Consider the following 19,587-nt stretch of genomic DNA (forward strand, 5'->3'; position numbering starts at 1 on the left):
TTCTACAATGACAGGTCTGCCTTGAGAAATGGTTAAATTTTGTAAACTACAAATCAGCTCACTATTGTCGTTTAGGGAAGGAAATCTGCCATTCTTAACTGCTGTCGCCTACATGTGACTCCAAAGCCATAGCAATGTGGCTGACTTTCAACTGCTCCCGGGCAACTAGAGATGGACAATAAATGCTGACCAGCCAACAACACCCATATCCCATGAATGAATGAAACAAAATCTACAGAGAAGTTATGCAACTTGAATAGACATGAAGCGAACATTGTAAACTGGAGAAACGCTGCTTTAATTCTTGAATCTCCCATAAAATTAATTGACGGGTTCCAAAATGATTTGGTAGTTAAAGGGACCAGTAGGCGTCATACCATCAGAACTTGGTTGAATTCCAAGTCTGTGCTGGATTGGCTCGTGTCAAGTCAGGCAGTCTTTGGGACTTGTTAATCCTGGGACAGAGAAACTAAGCCAAGGTTCAAGCACCATTTAAATGTTGCCGCCAACTAAAATGTCAGTGACACCAGGAAAACAGCATGACTGCAGTCGTTCTCAATTGTTTTTCAGACCTCTCTGGTTCACCTGTTGAAGACTGTGCGCCTCTTGCGACTGTTGCGTTTGTTACAGAAGCTCGACCGGTACTCCCAGTATAGTGCTATGGTCCTCACACTCCTAATGTCAATGTTTGCATTGCTCGCTCACTGGATGGCCTGCATTTGGTACGTCATTGGCAGGAGAGAAATGGAAGTGAATGATCCACACACCTGGGACATTGGTAAGCCTCGGCAAATTTACATGGATGCATCTTGGCACTTAAATGATCTGAATATTTATTAATTGGAAGCTATATTCATGATGATATTATGCATGTTCAAAAACACTCAAAATGCCAATTTGGGGATAGGTCTTCTTGGATTTGGGTTCCAACTGTAAGAAGCTTCATTTAAGATACTAATAGACCTTCTTATTGTAGGTCTGAAGATGTAGGTCTTTAGATAAGTAGAGAAGTACTATGTTATATTGTGTATCATGAATTATTTTAAAAACTAGAAGCAGGAGTAGGCCATTCGGCCCTTCAAGCCTGCTTCACCACTCATTTTGATCATGGCTGATCGTCAAATTCAATATTCTGACCCCCCTTCCTCCCCATATCCCTTGATCACTTCAGCCCCAAGAACTATATCTAATTTCCTCTTCAACATTTTGGCCTCAACTACTTTCTGTGCTAGTGAATTCCACACATTCATCACCCTCTGGGTGAAGAAATGTCTCCTCACCTCAGTTCTAAAAGATTTACCCCTTATCCTCAAACTATGGCCCCAGTTCCTAAACACACCAAAATCGGGAACATTCTTTCTGAATCTACTCTGTCTAACCCTGTTAGAATTTTATAAGTTTCTGTGAGATCCCCTCTCACTCTTCTAAACTCCAATGAATACAATCCTAACCGTCTTAGGCTCTCATCATATGACAGACCTGCCATCCTAGGAATCAGCCTGGTAAACCTTTGCTGTATTCCCTCTATATCAAGGACATCCTTCCTCAGACAAGGACATCAAAACTCCACACAATACTCCAGGTGTGGCCTTGGATACGTACAAATGTACACACATCCGAATTACAATTGTATATAACCTTTCGTGTAGCCTTTAATGCCAAAACATCCAGCTGCTGAGTCTTACTGAGATCAATTCGAGGCTTTTAAACAAGAGGCTCAGATGAATAGGAAATCAGAGGAAACCTACTGAAAATTGGCAGAAAAACTGTGATCTAGGATGTGCCCATGCAGCTCCTGCCTTTGCACCATTGGTACCAAAGCCTAGACTTTCCTATTCATTTTACTTCAACATTGGTAATAACACATTGATTGAAATAATAGCAGTTGGAAAATCTAGGCATGTGCAGCTGCTTATTATTCATTACCAAAACCTCTTGGTGGCACGGCGGCACAGTAGTTAACACTGCTGCCTCACAGCGCTAGGTTCGATTCCTGGCTTGGGCCACTGTCTGTGTGGAGTTTGTATGTTCTCCCAGTGTCTGCATGGGTGTCCTCCAGGTACTCTGGTTTCCTCCCACAGTCCGAAAGACGTGCTGGTTAGATGCATTGGCCACGCTAAATTCTCCCTCAGTGTACCCAAACAGGCACCAGAGTGTGGCAACTAAGAGATTTTCACAGTAACTTAATTGCAGTGTTAATGTAAGCCTACTTGTGACACTAGTAAACAAATATAAAACTCATAGAACCAGAGGGCACAATCTCAGGCTAAAGGGACAGTCCTTTAAAACAGAGATGAGGAGGAATTTCTTCAGCCAGAGAGTGGGGAATCTGTGGAACTCTTTGCCGCAGAAGGCTATGGAGGCCAGGTCATTGAATATCTTTAAGACAGCGATAGATAAGTTCTTGATTAATAAAGGGCTCAGGGATTATGAGGAAAAGACAGAAGAATGGGGATGAGAAAAATATCAGCCATGATTGAATGGAGGAGCAGACTCAATGGGCCGAGTGGCCTAATTCTATGACTCATGTTATTTTAGAGCCTTAGCTAAACTTAAAACTCACAGCCTCCATTGTGCCATTTTTGTTTTCACTTATTTATTTTGGTGAGCTTTGTTGTCTTGCCAAGGGTTAATATCTGAGAAAGCAGTAGTATAGCAGTGTGGCGTTAAACCTATTGGAAGCCATAGTACGATACTGGCAAGACTGTGAGCTGCCTCCTCCAGCAATCAAATTTTAAATCAGAAAAATAAAAATTTATTGGGCAGAAAAGACAGAAGCAATGAACTCAGCCAAGATTTTCCTTCCAACAATGATTGTACAATTATGCCCTTGTACCGCACCATGCCAAGCATCACACCCCGTTTAACACCATTAAAAATTCATCAAGCTGAATTGGAAACATGAAATGTATTTGCTCAGCTGTGTCAACACGACAAGCAATGTTGGCACACTGCATCAGTGTTACTGAAGCATGTTACACACAATAATTCTCATTGTTTGATTTCCTGTGGATGGTACTCAATGCTTGTGTGTGAGATTGGAACACATTGTCTTCTCTCAGTGGGTCTCATGCACAGATATGTGCTCGGGGTTGGGTGCCCAAAGACGGGGCAAGTGCCAGCTTCTGCCAACCCGACATTTGTAAATGATTGTCTGCAATTCTATTGTTGTTCTTCTTTGGTGGGGGGGGGGTGGGGGGGGTGTGTTGGGGGACTGGAGTGGGTTGGTCAGGTTGGATTAGAAGACAGCCCCATCACCCCTCACTGCAATTAATGCAGAGACGGGCTGGGTGGAACGTTTGCCAACGTGCTCTGTTGAATGAAGCCAAGAACATAAGAACGAGGAGCAGGAGTAGGCTATCTGGCCCCTCGAGCCTGCTCCGCCATTCAGGAAGATCATGGCTGATCTTTTTGTGGACTCAGCTCCACTCACCCGCCTGCTCACCATAACCCTTAATTCCTTTACTGTTCAAAAATGTATCTATCCTTGCCTTAAAAACATTCATTGAGGTAGCCTCAACTACTTCACTGGGTAGGGAATTCCACAGATCCACAATCCTTTGGGTGAAGAAGTTCGTCCTCAACTCAGCCCTAAATCTGCTTCCCCTTATTTTGAGGTCATGCCCCCTAGTTCTACCTTTTCTATTCCTTTCATAATCTTATATGTTTCTACAAGATCTCCCCTCATTCTTCTCCTCATTCAATTAAAACAATGATTAAAACAAAAAACAGCCCCCCAGCCTAACGCCTGCCCCCATCCTTGCCCGATCCATGCCAACCTATGCCACCTCATGCTTTACCCACCTCATAGTCATCCATACCTTTGACAATCCATGTCCCTCTGCCCACCCCATTTTCCATCCCCTACATCTCCATAGCCCTTCATAACACCTATGCAGTCTGTAGAAACTCATGCCCCCATCCACCACCTCTTGTCCTTACCATGTCTGTGCCAACTCACCTAGCATCCATGTTGGGCACATCTCAGGAGCCAAGCTGCCGTTAAGTAAAGTTGTGCACTGCTGAAAAAAGACTGTCTCACTGGTAAAAAAGAATATTCAATACATAGACTCTCATTGAATTATTCTCTTATGAAAGTAAAATTTCCTATTCTGTAACTATTTGGAGCTGTCAATCACACCATTCACTAAAAAGGCACCCCACTGTGATAATGTTTGTAATATCAGTCATTGCAGCACAAATGATATAATGATAACTTTCAAGTTGACTTCAACTGCAGAACGAATTATTAAGCACTGATTTTTTGATCTCAAGACTTTATTTATTTAAAGCCCAGCAGAGTTAAATCTATTGACAGATTTGACAATTCCAATGCATTTTGACTGTTTCAATGAAGTTTGACTGTTCTTTGACAATTTTGACAGTTCTTTGACAGCTTTGAAACTTAAAATTAGCTTATGCACTTTTTATGCACAATCATGTTTACTTTTAACAATCTCACAGAGTGCCTTATCTCTCCCAATGGTGTCTTGAGACCATATCCAAATGGGTAACTTACCTCTCTTAAAGGTTATCCAAATGAATCCGCCAAGTTCAGACTAGCTCTTACCTCTTCTAATCTGCACATGCCAGAATCCAACTTCAGCAGAGACAGCTGATGATTTAAATGGCCGGCTGCCTCCATAAATTATGGATGTGTGAACACTCGCCTAACTCCAGCCCTACCTATGTGAAAATAGGAAATGCCGTGTTTGAGGGATAGGATTTAGGATGCCCATTTTCACCCTGCCTGAGAGCCTCTCTACCGTGCTGAAAATTAGGGCCTCGATTTCTAAGAGAGTAACTGTTAATGAATGACAAATTCTGAAGCTTGATATTAACTGTAGTCAATATTGGCTGGTATTTCCAGCCCTTCCTGCCAATTGCTTGACTAGTTCCCTGGTAGGCTAAATACAGGCCTGTGAATATGTCTCGCCCTCAAGAGATTTTTGCATGTTTGTTAACTCTTTGGAATTCTGATTATCCTTTCACCAGGGTGGTTGAATGAGCTGGGAAAGCGGTTAGAGATGCCATACACAAACAACTCTGTCGGTGGCCCGTCTGTCAGAAGTGCCTATATTGCTGCCCTCTACTTCACCCTCAGCAGTTTAACCAGTGTCGGCTTTGGAAACGTTTCGGCAAACACCGACGCGGAGAAGATATTTTCAATTTGCACGATGCTTATCGGAGGTGAGTAACTGAGTCCAGCCACGTTCTTCTCTGATGTGAACTTATGGAAATAACAGGCAGGAAAAGGCCATTTAGTTCATCAAGCCAACCCCACATGATTAATGGGGAATGCCGCACCTTATCGAGATACTTCCCACTCCCACATTTACCTGTCCCTATCTCTGCAGCTTTACATCTCATTGAATTCCCACAGTACAGATGAAGGCCATTCGTCCCATCTGGACTGATAACAATCCCACTCAGGTCCTTTCCCCATATTCCCATCTATTTACCCTGCTAGTCCCCTTGACGCTCTTTGTCAGAGGGTCGTCTCGAGATTCTAACGAAGCTCGGTTCTGGTGAAGGGTCATCCAGACTCGAAACATTGGCTCTATTCTCTCTCCACGGATGCTGTCAGACCTGCTGAGATTTTCCGGCATTTTCTATCTAGAGGAAAACTCTAACTTAGTACGCCATTCCAGTATATCATTTCCATTCATGATATATAGATAAAAGAGAATAGCACCTGAGGAGCAGAAAGTATTAGCCACTCAGTATCCATTCTGTCAAGGCCTGTCATCCTGCAAAAGCTTACACAAAACTCTGCTATTTGTACCGTAACTCACACCACATTCTATGCACCCGTCGTCATTGTGCTCACTCACTTGTATTCGCTCTCTGTCTGCGACATCACAATTTTACCATTTTCATTTCAAAACTGTTGATAGCTTCACCTTTCCCAATCTCAGTGAGTTTCCCTAGCTTTGCAGCGCTGTGTGAACGCTGTATTCCTCCAGATCTGATCCCTTTGTATACCTTGTATTTCTTACAGCCTTCCTGTCGGTAGCAGGCCCTGATTTTACCAGCACACCCACCCCAAAATCAGGGTGGGTGAAGCTCACAGAACAGCAATCCCCATTGGCCTCAGACGCGATCTTACGAGCCTCGGGTGGGTGCGCCGGCAAAATTTCGGCCACCATTTCTCCAGACGTCGAGCCCTAAACTCTGGAATTCACCCTCCCCCGACAGGCTTCTCTGACTCTGTCCTACCTTAAGGCCACCCTTATCTCTTTAAACTTGCAGTTAAAACTATCAGCTCTTGAAAATGTTGAGAAAAACAGCAGCCAAATAACGATTAAGTGATTCTTGTTCCCTCCCTAGAGGAGAGATGTTAACTCCCCTTCCTCTCACAGTTCTGCCTATCCTATCTTTCTTTACAGCTCTGATGCATGCCGTTGTTTTTGGAAATGTCACTGCCATCATCCAGCGCATGTACTCAAGGCGCTCCCTCTACCACACTCGAATGAAGGACCTGAAAGACTTCATTCGAGTTCATCGTCTTCCTCAGCAGCTGAAACAGCGAATGCTTGAATATTTTCAGACAACATGGTCAGTGAACAATGGGATTGATGCCAATGAGGTAAAATATCCTGGGCTTCTGCTCTTACGTTCATCTAGTTTGATCTATGAACTTCTAACATCCCCAAAAGCCTATTTGCCATGTTTAGTGTTTAATTGTTCGGAGCTTGATTATTATTGATGCTCTCTGTGCATGATTGGTTATGCCTGGGTGTGGACTCAGAGCAAACCGTAGAAGTTCAAATTGAGTTTCAATTCAAAATTCAAATAGTGAATTTGAGTCTAGCATCCCTATTATGTCTAAATTCCCCACCATTCCAGTGCATTATTTCCATTCATAATATATAGAGAGAAGGGAACAGTACCTGAGAAGCAGAAAGTATTTGCAATATCAGCTAGCATGGGGACATGCAATGGAAGCTGGGTTGTCAGTGGGAATCTGGAAGCAAGCACAAGATTGGCACATGGATGAGTGAGTATCTTTGGCATCATGGGAATGATGACAGAGATGAGTTCAGGGCCGGGGAGGGATGAGCCTGTGGAGGAAAATGTTTGACATAAAGGGCAAAGGGGGGAAAATTATTCTATAGAGATAGCTATATAAATCTTAGTAACAGTAATTATAACAGTAACAGCGTATTATTGGTAGACTATTAATTCAGAAACTCAGCTAAAGTTTTGAGGACCCAGGTTCAAATCCCACTACAGCAGATGATAGAATTTGAATTTAGTAAAAAAATCTGGAATTAACAATGTACTGATGACCATGAAACCATTGTAGGAAAAACCCATCTGGTTCACTAGTGTCCTTCAGGAAAGGAAATCTGCCATCCTTACCTGGTCTGGCCTACTATGTGACTCCAGAGCCACAGCAATCTCTCAACTGTCCTCCAAAATGGCCTAGAAGGCTACTCAGTTCAAGGGTAACTGGGGATGGGCAGTAAATGCTGACCAGCCAGTGATGCCCATCTCCTACAAATGAATAAAAAAAAATCCATGCGCTCTTTGGGCTTGAGGTTGAAGAGGGAGTGGAGAGGGGTTTAAGATGGACAGCATTGAAGACAAGAGGCCGGGTTTATTTTTTGCTCTTTAAGATATTTTCAGAGTAAGGAGACCCAAAAGTACTTATTGTATTCCAGCCAGACCTGGTGATCAATGGCTAGTACATGAATTGCGATTATTATATCTGCTGCACCATTACTGAACTCAAATGACCATGCTACTTGAATTAAGACTAGTGCAACCTACTGCACTCTTACACCTCATTTTCTCATTGTAATTGTGGAGTCTGAGATTGAAAATAAGCTATCGAGGGGTCTTTCGAATACTGGAAGGATTCAGTTCCGGTTAAATTGTTAATCCATTTGCAGAGCGAAACGATGAACTTATCAAAACACATTTGATTTTTGATCCTTGCCTAAAGGAGAAGACCTGTTAAACTGGATTAAAGTTTGAAGCGAAAGTGAAAGGCAGTTGATAAAATAGGGCATGTCGCTCACTGACTTCAGATCTTGTTAGTTATTTCATTATTGTAATGGGGGATGTGGCAAGTAAAATCCCTTCATAATTCAGATTATTTCAGAGTAAATTGAATTGTCTTTTCTTGGTATGAATTAACTGTCATTGAAAACTATTGAACCCATTTAGTTATTTTTTGATATAGAATCATAGAATTCCACAGTGTAGAAGGAGGCCACTCAGCCTATTGAGTGTGCACTGTCCACAACCCCACCCAGGCCCCACCTGCACAGCCCCACGCATTCACCCGAGCTAGGCCCCCTGACACTAAGACACAATTTAGCATGGCCAATCCACCTAATCCACACATCTTTGGATTGTGGGAAGAAACCGAGAATGAGGCCCTTAAAAGAACATTAATTGGCCTCAGAGGGAGGCCATCCGCAAACTTTCCTGCTCTGAATTTAGTTGGTGGGGAAGAGTTGTATGGCTAATATTGCAGGAACTGTTGGCATTAGCCTCTGTCACTTTGCTCAGTAATGTTGCAGGTTGGTCTCTACGATGTTAAATATATGTTAAATGTGGAGCGGCACGGTGGTACAGTGGTTGGCATTGCTGCCTCACTGCTCCAGGGATCCAGGTTTGATTCTTGGTTTGGGTCACTGTCTGTGTGGAGTTTCAACCTCTCCCTATGTCTGTGTGGGTTTCCTTCAGATGCTCAGGTTTCCTCCCACAGTCTAGAGATGTGCAGGTTAGGTTGATTGGCCATGCTAAATTCTTCCTCCGTGTACCCAAACAGGCGCCGGAGTGTGGCGACTAGGGGATTTTCACAGTAACTTCATTGCAGTGTTAATGTAAGCTTTCTTGTGACTAATAGATAAACTTTAATTTTAAAAAACAATATATGGACTTTTTTTTACATCTGCCCCAGGGCAATGCTTTTTCTTTTTGGCCTTCTAAAGAGGAAAAGACAATTTGCAAGCTCACTGCCCAGATGAGCTGGGAGTCGGGGGGAGAGTTTTACTCAGGTGGGAGGGTGCCAAGTGAGAGCCCTGCCACTCTCCCCCATCTGCACCAATTAAATCCAGAGCGGAAAGGTCCCTCAAAAGCCAATTATCCCTCCTAAGGGCCTCATTCTGCCTCCACCGGTATTCAACCAGATGCAGACTGGGTGGTCACCACTGAGATGGCTGTGTGCCTGGGATTGGGAAGAGGTAGCCTGTTTGGGAATGGCCCCTTACTCTTGACTCTGAGACACTGCCCCTCCACCACCACCATCTCCACCATACCCCCACGACCATCCCCATTCTGCCGTCAATGTCCTGTGACGTGGGGCCCTTATTGATGCTGACCTTCTGGTAGGTGCATTGTTGGCAGGTACCATAACTCTCGGTGCAGTGAAAGCAGCCCAGTCTCTGATTGGGGCTGGGGTCCTTGATCCTGCCATTGGCCACTCATTTAATGAGTGCTTCCATCAAAGAAGGTGACACTGTGCTCTTACCATCTCTCAACCCCGGGGGAGGGGGAGGGGGAGGGGGGGGGCGAGACTCCTGTCCCCCAGAGGGGAGGGGTGGGGCTCCTATCCCCTGGAGGGGAGGGGTGGGCCTCCTGTCCCCCAGAGGGGAGGGGTGGGACTCCTGTCCCCCGGAGGGGAGGGGTAGGGCTCCTGTCCTCCCCAGGATGGTGTGACATCTGTCCCCCGGGGGGCGGGGGTGGGAATGGGGTGAGACTGCTGTCCCCTGGGGGAGGGCGGGGTGAGACTCCTATCACCTTGGGGGGGTGATGGTGAGACTCCTTTCCTCCAGGTTTGAGACTCCTGTCCCCTGCATTCAGCTGCATCTTATTTATGCCTTCGGATTATTCCCTTCTGGCAACAGATATTTGAAGTCCTTGATGGATATCTGATATTTTAAAGTTTATTTATTAGTGTCACAAGTAGGCTTACATTAACACTGCAATGAAGTTACTGTGAAAATCCCCAAGTCACCATACTCCAGCAACTGCTCATGTACACTGCGGGAGAATTTAGCATGGCCAATGCACCTAACCTGCACACCTTTCAGACTCCGGGAGGAAGTCGGAGCACTCAGAGGAAACCCTTGGAGACATGGGGAGAATGTGCAGACTCCGCACAGACAGTGACCTAAGCTGGGAATCGAACCCAGGTCCCTGGCGCTGCGAGACAACAGTGTTAACCACTGTGCCACCGTGCCTCCCATAAAGTGGGAGAATATGTAGCTTATGAAAGGGCAGCAATATGATGGATTCAAAATGAGTTTGTGGGGAGGGGGGCGGGTAGGGAAAGGTGTGAGGTACAGCTGATTTTAGATAATGTCTTCTTATAATTGCTGCCACTCTTGTCATTTCTTCCTCCTCTTCCTGGCCCTCTGCACAATTGCCCAGTTGGTTGGCAATCAGATGTGGATGGCAGTCCACTGGTTGTGGGTAGGAAGCTGGCAGTTTGTTGGCAATGGCGGGTTACCAGCTTGATCACCTACTGTCAGGGTGCTGCCCATGCCTTTGATAGAAATGATTGAATTGGAACGTGTCCCAAAATAAACCTCAGCTTCAAATGATGCCATTAATTACACTATTGTGAATATACATTGAGTCCTTTGCACATACCGGGATTTCAGTTCAAATCTTCCCTTCATATTCTGCAGCTTTTGCGTGATTTCCCAGACGAGCTCCGTGCCGACATTGCTATGCATCTGAACAAGGAGATTCTGCAGTTACCCCTCTTTATATCGGCCAGTCGTGGGTGCCTGAGATCATTGTCGCTCCACATCAAGACCTCTTTCTGCGCCCCAGGAGAGTACCTCATCAGGCAGGGCGACGCTTTGCAAGCTAACTACTTTGTGTGTTCAGGCTCGATGGAAGTTCTGAAAGACAACATGGTCCTGGCAATTCTTGGTAAGAGCTCACAGCATTTCAACTTGACGTGGGTAACCATCTTTCTCACATGACATTTTGTGCATCTCAACATGGTCTTCACTTGATTGGGGTCATCAGATGGGGAAGCGATGGCCTTGTGGTATTATCACCAGACTATTAATCCAGTGACAAAAGTAGAAAATGCTGGAAAATCTCGGCATGTCTGACAGCGTCTACAGAGAGAGAACAGAGCCAATATTTCACATCTAGCTGACCCTTCGTCAGAGCTTTGGACAAAAGGGATCAAGGGTTATCCTGACTCGAAATGTTGGCCCTGTTCTCCCTCCGCAGATGCTGTCAGACCTGCTGAGATTTCCCGGCATTTTCTACTATTGTTTCAGATTCCAGCATCTGCAGTATTTTGCCTTTGTTCTAATCCAGAAACTCAGCTATTGTTCCAGGGACCCAGGTTCGAATCCTGCCACAGCAGTTAATGGAATTTGAATTCACGAAAATAAAATCTGGAATTAAGAATCTGCTGATGATATTTAAAGCATTGTCGATTGTTGGAAAAACACATCTGGTTCACTAATGTCCTTTCGGGAAGGAAATCTGCCATCCTTACCTGGTCTAGCCTACATGTGACTCCAGAGCCACAGCAATGTAGTTGCTCTCAGCTGCCCTCTGAACAAGGGCAACTCAGGATGGGCAAATGAGCTGGCCAGCCAGTGATGCCCATGTCCCATGAATGAATGAAAAAGCGGTTTGCTCAAAGAGATAGGTTTTAAGGGACAGTTTTAAAAAGTAATATAGAAAGACATAGGTTTAAGACTTTGGCAGCTGATCACATGGCCACCAATCTATATCCTGATAGAATTAAATAAGTTTGGGCAGCACGGTGGCAAAGTGTTTACACTGCTGCCTCACAGTGCCAAGGCCCCAAGTTCGATTCCCGGCTTGGATCACTGCCTATGTGGAGTTTGCACGTCCTCCTCGTGTCTGCGTGGGTTTCCTTCAGGTGCTCTGGTTTCCTCCCACAGTCCGAAATAAGTACATCGACCATGCTAAATTCTCCATCAGTGTACCCGACTGGGCGCCAAAGGGGGATTTTCACAGTGACTTCATTGCAGTATTAATGTAAGCGTTCTTGTGACACTAATAAATAAATAAATGAAGTTTCCATTCATTTCCTTGACCGAGTTTTGGCTTATTTAAGCTCAAGTGTTCTTCAGTGCACGAATCGGTTTCGCATTTCTCAGTGTGTCAGCTTGAAGTAACTTCAAGAAACTGTTACTTAAATCAGCCTGGCATACAATGCTAACACATCTCATCGTTGGCAGACATGCGATGTTTTACACCAGGTGTTGACGCTGGTAAATAAGAATCAGCAGGAATTTAAACTTCACTCATTACTAGTCCATCACCATTAAGTTTTCATTGCCCCTGTTTAAGTGATATTTCAATGTGATTCTTCTGATGCTGTGGATGGAACTGTGGGAGACGAAGATATTGAACAGTTTGGATGTCCTGTTTTCCTGTAGTGAAGCTCCATAGATCTAGTTCTGAAAGATTTGAAATTTCCATCCAGAAATGGAATGCACTCTTGCCTCACAGCACCTGTGTCATGGGTTCAATTCCGTCCTTGGGTCACTGCTTGGAGTTTATATGTTCTTCCTGAGTCTGTGTGGGTTTCTTCCGGGTGCTCCGGTTTCCCCCCACACTCCAAAGATGCACAGGTTGGGTGGCATGGCCATACTAAAAATGCCCCTTAGTGTCCCAAGATGTGCAGGTTAGGGGCATTAGCGAGGTAAATGTGTAGGGTTACGGGAATAGGAAGGGAATAGGCCTGTGTGAGATGCTCTGTCGGAGAGTCGATACAGTTTAGATGGGCTGAATGGCCTTCTTCTGCATTGTAGGGAATCTGATTCTATGATACTATGAATCACAAAGTGTTCCAGCACAAAAACAACGCATTCAAACCATCAAGACTTGCAGAAATAAAAAATAGAAAATGTTGAAACTCAACAGGTCATAGAGGTTTACAGCACAGAAACAGGCCCTTCGGCCCAGCTTGTACATGCCGCCTTTTTTTAACGACTAAGCGAGCTCCAGTTGTTTGCATTTGGCCCATATCCCTCTATATCCGTCTTACCCATGTAACTGGGTAAAAGACCTGATTTTCCACTCACAAAGCCATGCTGACTGTCCCTAAATGCCTGGAGATCCTGTCTCTCAAAATACCTTCTAACAACTTACCCACCACAAATGTGAGGCTCACTGGCCTATAGTTCCCAGGCTTTTCCCTGTAGCCCTTTTTAAACAAAGGTACAACATTTGCCATCCTTCAATCTTCAGGTCTGGCAGCACCTCTGGAGAGAGAAACGGAGTTAACATTTTGACTCCATTCCCCTCACATAGATCACCAGCCTTAACCCCCAAATCCCACCGCTCCCCCGCCCCCCTGCCCCGCTCCCCTCATCGTCTCACATAGACTCTTCTTCCGAGCTGGTCTATTCCAATAATCTTCTCCACCCGCGTTGCCTGGCCTAAATCACACTCTTATGCTCACTGCCCACAACATTTAACATTGGTTTTTTTGACTCAATTTTCTTTTAAAAACAGTTTGGGATATTCATCATTAAGGTGACATATCCTCAGCAATGCAACACCATGGACAAGACCAGAGGAAATGGCTGAGGAAACTTGATTCTGTAAACTGAGGGAAATGGTGGAAAGAGTTCAGTGAATGAGGGAAGAACATATCTCCATCAGCTGGGGCCTTGGCAGGGCTGCAGTTGAAGGGATGCACACACACAGAGAACGTAGGCACCCTAACGTTTTTGAGGCAAGTTTTCTTTTTGATTGCTGCAAATAACTTTGAACGGTTCAAACACCCACCCAATAGAACTCCTCCCCTGCTACAAAAGGGGCAGACTGCGCAGCAGCAGATAAAGTTTTAAAGTTTATTTATTAGTCACAAGTAGGCTTACACTGCAATTAAGTTATTGTGAAAATCCTCTTGTCACCACACTCCGGTGCCTTTTCGGGTACACTGAGGGAGAATTTAGCATGGCCAATGCACCTAACCAGCACGTCTTTTGGATTGTGGGGGGAAACCAGAGCACCCTGAAGAAACCCACACAGACACGGGAAGAACGTGCAGACTCCACACAGTGACCCACGCCGGGAATCAAACCCAGATCCCTGGAGTTGTGAGACAACTGTGCTAACCACTCTGTCACCAATAAACTGGGAGAATGTGTAGCTTGTGAAAGGGCAGTAACATAATGGATTCAAAATGAGGTTGGGGGATAAGAGATGTGAGGTAGAGCTGTTTTTTGATTATGCCTCTTATAACTGTTGTCACTCTTACCACTTTCTCCTCCACCTGGCTTCTTGCTCAGTTGGTTGGCAATTAGAGATGGATGGTGATTCGCTGGTTGTGGGTAAGAAGCTGGCACCTTGTTGGTAATGGCAGGTTACCAGTCTGATTGGCTGTGGTCAGGGTGGCTGGCCTTAAGTTTATGAGTTGGCTGACTTTCTCGTTCTGTGTGGCATAGGGGAGGCAATGGCCTAGTGGTATTATCGCTAGACCATTCATCCAAAAACCTGGCTATATGTTCTGGGGACCCCGGTTTGAAACCTGCCATGGCAGAATAGGTGGAATTTGAATTTGATTGAACAAAAATTTAGAACTTAGCATCTACTGATGACCATGAAACCATTGTCGGAAAAACCCATCTGTTTCACTAATGTGCTTTGTTGGGGAAGGAAATCTGTCGTCCTTACCTGCTCTGGCCTACATGTGACCCCAGAGCCACAGAAATGTCATTGAGGTTTATAGCATGGAAACAGACCCTTTGGCCCAACTTGTTCATGTTGCCCTTTTTTATAAATCACTAAGCTAATCCTAATTGCCCATATCCCTCTATACCCAGCAAGCCAATTTTGTATCCATTTGGCCAGCTCACCCTAGATCCCATGAGATTTAACTTCATACAATGTGGTTGATGCTCAACTGCCTTTGGGCAATTTGAGATGGACAATAATTGCTGGCCCAGCCAGTGATGTCCATGTCCCATGAATGAATAAAACAAAGCTGCAGACTGAGCGCACTTTGTTGTACTCTCTGTTGTACTTTAGTATCCACGATATAAAGTTGCATTACATTTCACGTTTCCCATTTTGTTACTGGAAGGATTGAGACTTGCAAAGAGACAAACCTCCATGCATTACATTTGCCACTGTACTACTGTGGGCGTGGGGCAAAATATGGCTCTATTACAGTGCTAACTGTCGAAACAAGTCAGTTTGGATGGCACAAATTGTTTCACATCCAATTAATTACTGTTTGTTTGGAAGTGTAGTCACTGTTGTGTGTGCAGGCAGACTGCGCCGCAAATAGCAAATGAAATGAACAAACAACTTAAAAGGTAAAATGCTGCTGAAGAACTCCTTGCTTATCTAGCAACTCGTCTCGTGGGATCTTCCACTTGAACAGCCCTCAACTCCCAACAACGCAACACTTTGCTTTGGAAGTGCGAGCCTGGATTATACAGAGCGGGGTTCGAATCCACAAACTTTCTCACTCCCAGATGGCAGTGCCCCCAACTGAGCCAGACAAGTGTGAAGAAAGAATAAGGCAAATTGTTAACGGCAAAAATAAACTCTGCCAGTTTGTAAGAAGGAGTTGGCGCTTCTCTGTCCACGTTGCGCCATCATGTCTGATCTCCATCTGTGGAGACCAGTAGTGATTTGCTCCAGTGCCATTTCATGCCAACAGGTGGGGACATTGAATGTTTCTGGAAGACGCAGCATCATGTTGGCGATTCTCCATCCACGTTGCGCGTCGTGCAATTCCCGCTATATTGGGAAAATACCAGGAAAGCCCTGGAACGGGATTGCGTCAAACAGTTTATGATGTTCCTGGGCGCCCCAGTAGAGGTAATCAGATTTGTGCCCAGGGAGGGGGAGGGAACCTAATTGCATATTCAAATTTATTTAAATGAATGGGAAAGTTGGCTTGATGCCAAATCTCCTGGGACCGTGCAACGTTCGCACCTGTTGGTGTGACCTGGCACCTGGAGATGGAGACCAGATATGAGTGCAATGCCATTGCAGCCCTGGCATCACCAGATTGGCATTGCAAAGTTGTCGCTACCTGGGTACCAGGGAACAATGCCAAAGTGAAGGAGATACAGCATGAAGAGGGTGGGGCAGGAAGGACAACTCATTGGGAGGGCCCTGATGGCAGTGATCTATGTTTGGGGGTGAATGGAGGAGGGAGGGGAGAATCAGGCCGGTGATTAATGTTCTGGGGGGATCAGGAGGGCTGAGGTTGTGATCTATGTTCTGGGGAGATCGGGGGGGGAATCAGGCTGGTGATCTATGTTCAGGGGGAGGGGAGAGGAATCAGGCTGGAGATTTATGTTCGGGGGGGATTAAGGGCCATGATTGTGCTTGCGGGAGGTTGGGAGGAATCAAGCTGGTGATCTATGTTCGGGGAGGGATCGGGGGGAATCAGATTGGTGATCTATGTTCAGGGGGAGCTGGGGGAGATCAGGTTAGTGATCTATGTTCGGGGGGGGAGGGGCAATCAGGCTGGAGATCTACGTTCGAGGGGTGGGGAGGAATCAGATTGCTGATCTATGTTTTGGGAGGAGTCAGGGGGATCAGGCTGGTGATCTATATTCAGGGGGTGGGGATTAAGGGTCATGATCTATGTTTGGGGGAGATTGGAGAGAGTCAGACTGGAGATGTATGTTCTGGGAGAGATCAGATTGGTGATCTATGTTTGAGGGATGAGGGGATCAGGCTGGTGATCTATGTTTGGGGGTGGGGGTTAAGGGTGATGATTTATGTTTCGGGGGTGACTGGGGGGAAATCAGGCTGGAGATCTATGTTCTGGGGCGACAGGCAGGCGGTGCCATCAATGAGCGTGGAATGGATTTTAATTTCACTTTGAGATCGGGACCCTGATCTCTGTGAGGTCAGGCTTCCTGCTGGTATTTACCCCCCAATCCCCCTCTCCACCCCCACCGCAACTTTAAAATGGCAAAATATGGGAAGAAGTCATTGGGGCATCTGTCTCTTTCTCTGTGGGGAGAAACACGCCGGTTTTCTGACTGAACCTGACACATGGCCAATCCTTTCAGAGAATTCCGCCCCACATATAGAAAGCGGCAGTGTGAACACGGATGGAAATTGCTAGCTCCTGCTGTTCTTTTACATTCCCAACCTCGGTGGCTTTCCTTTATCTCACATTCCAAGTGCCGTCTCCTTAAAATAACGCTCTCTCATTTTGAGCAACACTGACCCTGGGATAGGTGAAATTTCTGTCAAAGCACCAATCAGTTTATTTTGTTTATGTACTGAAAACCCACAGTGATACTGCTGCTGTTGCTAAGCTACGGGTTTATATAATATGAGTAGGAGGGAGTTATTTCGTTCAGAATCACTTTTATGTAATAGGCACTGTGAAAGTGAGAACTGGTGGCAATTTCTTTTTTGGCAAACTAACAGCTAACCCCCTTCTCTAATTCCTTTCCAATTCTTAAACAACTTAACTCAGCCTCTCCGTGAGTCCTTTCTGCCATTATTGAAAGAACAGAGGCAGTGGCTGGTTAAAAGCCAGGGGGGAGATGAGATTCAGCAGTACTCTCACTGACAGGCTTGTTCTGAAGAAGGTTTTAATAAGTCCAAGAACTGCACAAATAATACACCACTCCAGGGACCCGGGTTCGATTCCTGGCTTGGGTGACCGTCTGTGTGGAGTTTGCACATTCTCCCCATGTCTGTGTGGGTTTCCTCCCACAGTCCAAAGACATGCTGGTTTGGGGCTTTGACAAAGGGTCATCTGGACTCGAAACATCAACGCTTTTCTCTCCTCCCAGACCTGCTGAGATTTTCCTGTGTTTTCTTTTTTGGTTGCTGGTTTGGGGCTTTGGCCGTGTTAAATTCTCCTTCAGTGTATCCAGACAGGTATCAGAGTGTGGTGACCCAGGGATTTTCACAGTAACTTCATTGTAGTGTTAATGTTAATATAAGCCTGCTTGTGACTACAGTGTTAATGTAAGCCTACTAGTAAATAAACTTTAATAAACTTTGAAAGCACTGTGTGAATGTACAGCACTCAAAAGCAAAACTGAAGTGAAATTCTTTCGCGCTATAATTTTCAGCCAATGTGGATCCTGGGGATTTTTAATTCGATTCTGTGCAATTCATTAGAAATAGATTAGTTCCTCACACCTTCACTTTAACCCCCCCATGTGCTTGGAGTCACCCGACTCTTGAAATAACAAATTGATTCACTGAAATAAAAATTTTATTTGGTATTGACAGTGAAAAGGAAGCTTAATGGAGCTCAGAATAAAATCATAGGGTCCCAACAGTGCTGAAGGAGGCCATTTGGCCCATCAAGTCTGCACCGACAACAATCCCACCTATGCCCTATCCTGGTAACCCCACTAATCCATGCATCCCAAGACACTATGGGGCCATTTAGTATGGCCAATGCACCTAACCTGTACATCTTTGGACAGTGGGCGGAAACCAGAGCACCCAGAGGAAACCCACGCAGACACGAGAAGAACATGCAAACTCCACACAGACAGTGACCCAAGCTGGGAATTGAACTCAGGTCCCTGGAGCTGTGAGGCAGCAGTGCTAACCACTGTGCCGCCCGACATCAATGCATCAATTTCAGTTGAAAATGACTGCAATGTTGCGTTAAACTGGTCTCTTTGGATTAACTTAAACAGATTCACATCTGCAAAATTGAGAACTGGAGTGATAAAAGCAAATCACCAATGCAAATTAATAACTTTAAGTATTTTTCTTAAAATTATGATTTTGTAAGGATTAGAACCATGAAAATATATCTTGAAATTTACCTTTGTCATCGCTGACCCTAGTGGATTTTCATTCCATTTTCACCTGTACAAACAGCAAATGTTGGAATAGCCATTGCCAACCAGTCGGTGATATAAAATTACATCTATAACAAGCTAGTTTAAAACTTCAAACTCATTTAAAAGTGGGATCCTTACAGCTATCAAGGCAAGATCCTTTCAACCCATCATAGAAACCCTGCAGTACAGAAGGAGGCCATTTGGCCCACCGAGTCTGCACCAAATCTCTGGTAGAATATTTTACCTGGCCCAATCCCTGTAACCCCACATATTTACCCTGCTAATCCCCCTAACCTACACTAGGGGGCAATTAAGCATGGCCAATCCAAATAACCTGCACATCTTTAGACTGTGGGAGGAAACCTGAGCACCCGGAGGAACCCATGCAGACACGGACAGAATGTGCCAAGTCACCCAAGTTGAGGCTGGATTCGAATCAGGCTCTCATTGTGAAAAAACACTAGTGAAACATCCGGCACTAAATCAAAAGAGTTTCTGAAGAAATCCTGGTCTGGAAAAGCCAAATGTAAGAAAACTGAAAATAATTATCATACAGTCAACAGTTCATTATTACCGATTTTGGGATTGGGTTCCAACACCCTCTCACCTCACTGGAGTCAATGGGGAAGTGTTACATAATTTCCCATAAAACAGACAGGCTCCCTGACTTTGAAAGGAGAATTTTGTAACTGGCTACTGTTAGGTACATCATACAATAACTTGTGGCTTAGATTCAATGTAAGGAAGTTCTGTAAAGAAGAACTTTCTTCACTCTGAGGAAGTTTTAGATCACCACTCCACCTATCCCCTTAACCTC

At 45.0% G+C, this 19,587-nt stretch overlaps 1 protein-coding gene across 1 annotated transcript in view; it reads left to right on the plus strand.

Annotated features, from left to right (window-relative positions):
* LOC145359312 (voltage-gated delayed rectifier potassium channel KCNH4-like) overlaps positions 1–19,587 on the plus strand; it is a 187,060-nt gene that overhangs the window by 104,436 nt on the left and 63,037 nt on the right. Inside the window, exons 7-10 of the mRNA XM_080213902.1 lie at positions 571–778; positions 4,996–5,190; positions 6,390–6,589; positions 10,650–10,899. Coding sequence (XP_080070028.1) covers positions 571–778; positions 4,996–5,190; positions 6,390–6,589; positions 10,650–10,899 — 853 coding nt within the window. The remainder of the gene's footprint in view (positions 1–570; positions 779–4,995; positions 5,191–6,389; positions 6,590–10,649; positions 10,900–19,587) is intronic.

The sequence above is a fragment of the Carcharhinus amblyrhynchos genome, chromosome 27 (genome assembly GCF_965287045.1).
Source record: "Carcharhinus amblyrhynchos chromosome 27, sCarAmb.v2.hapA, whole genome shotgun sequence".
NCBI classification, from domain to species: Eukaryota; Metazoa; Chordata; class Chondrichthyes; order Carcharhiniformes; family Carcharhinidae; genus Carcharhinus; species Carcharhinus amblyrhynchos.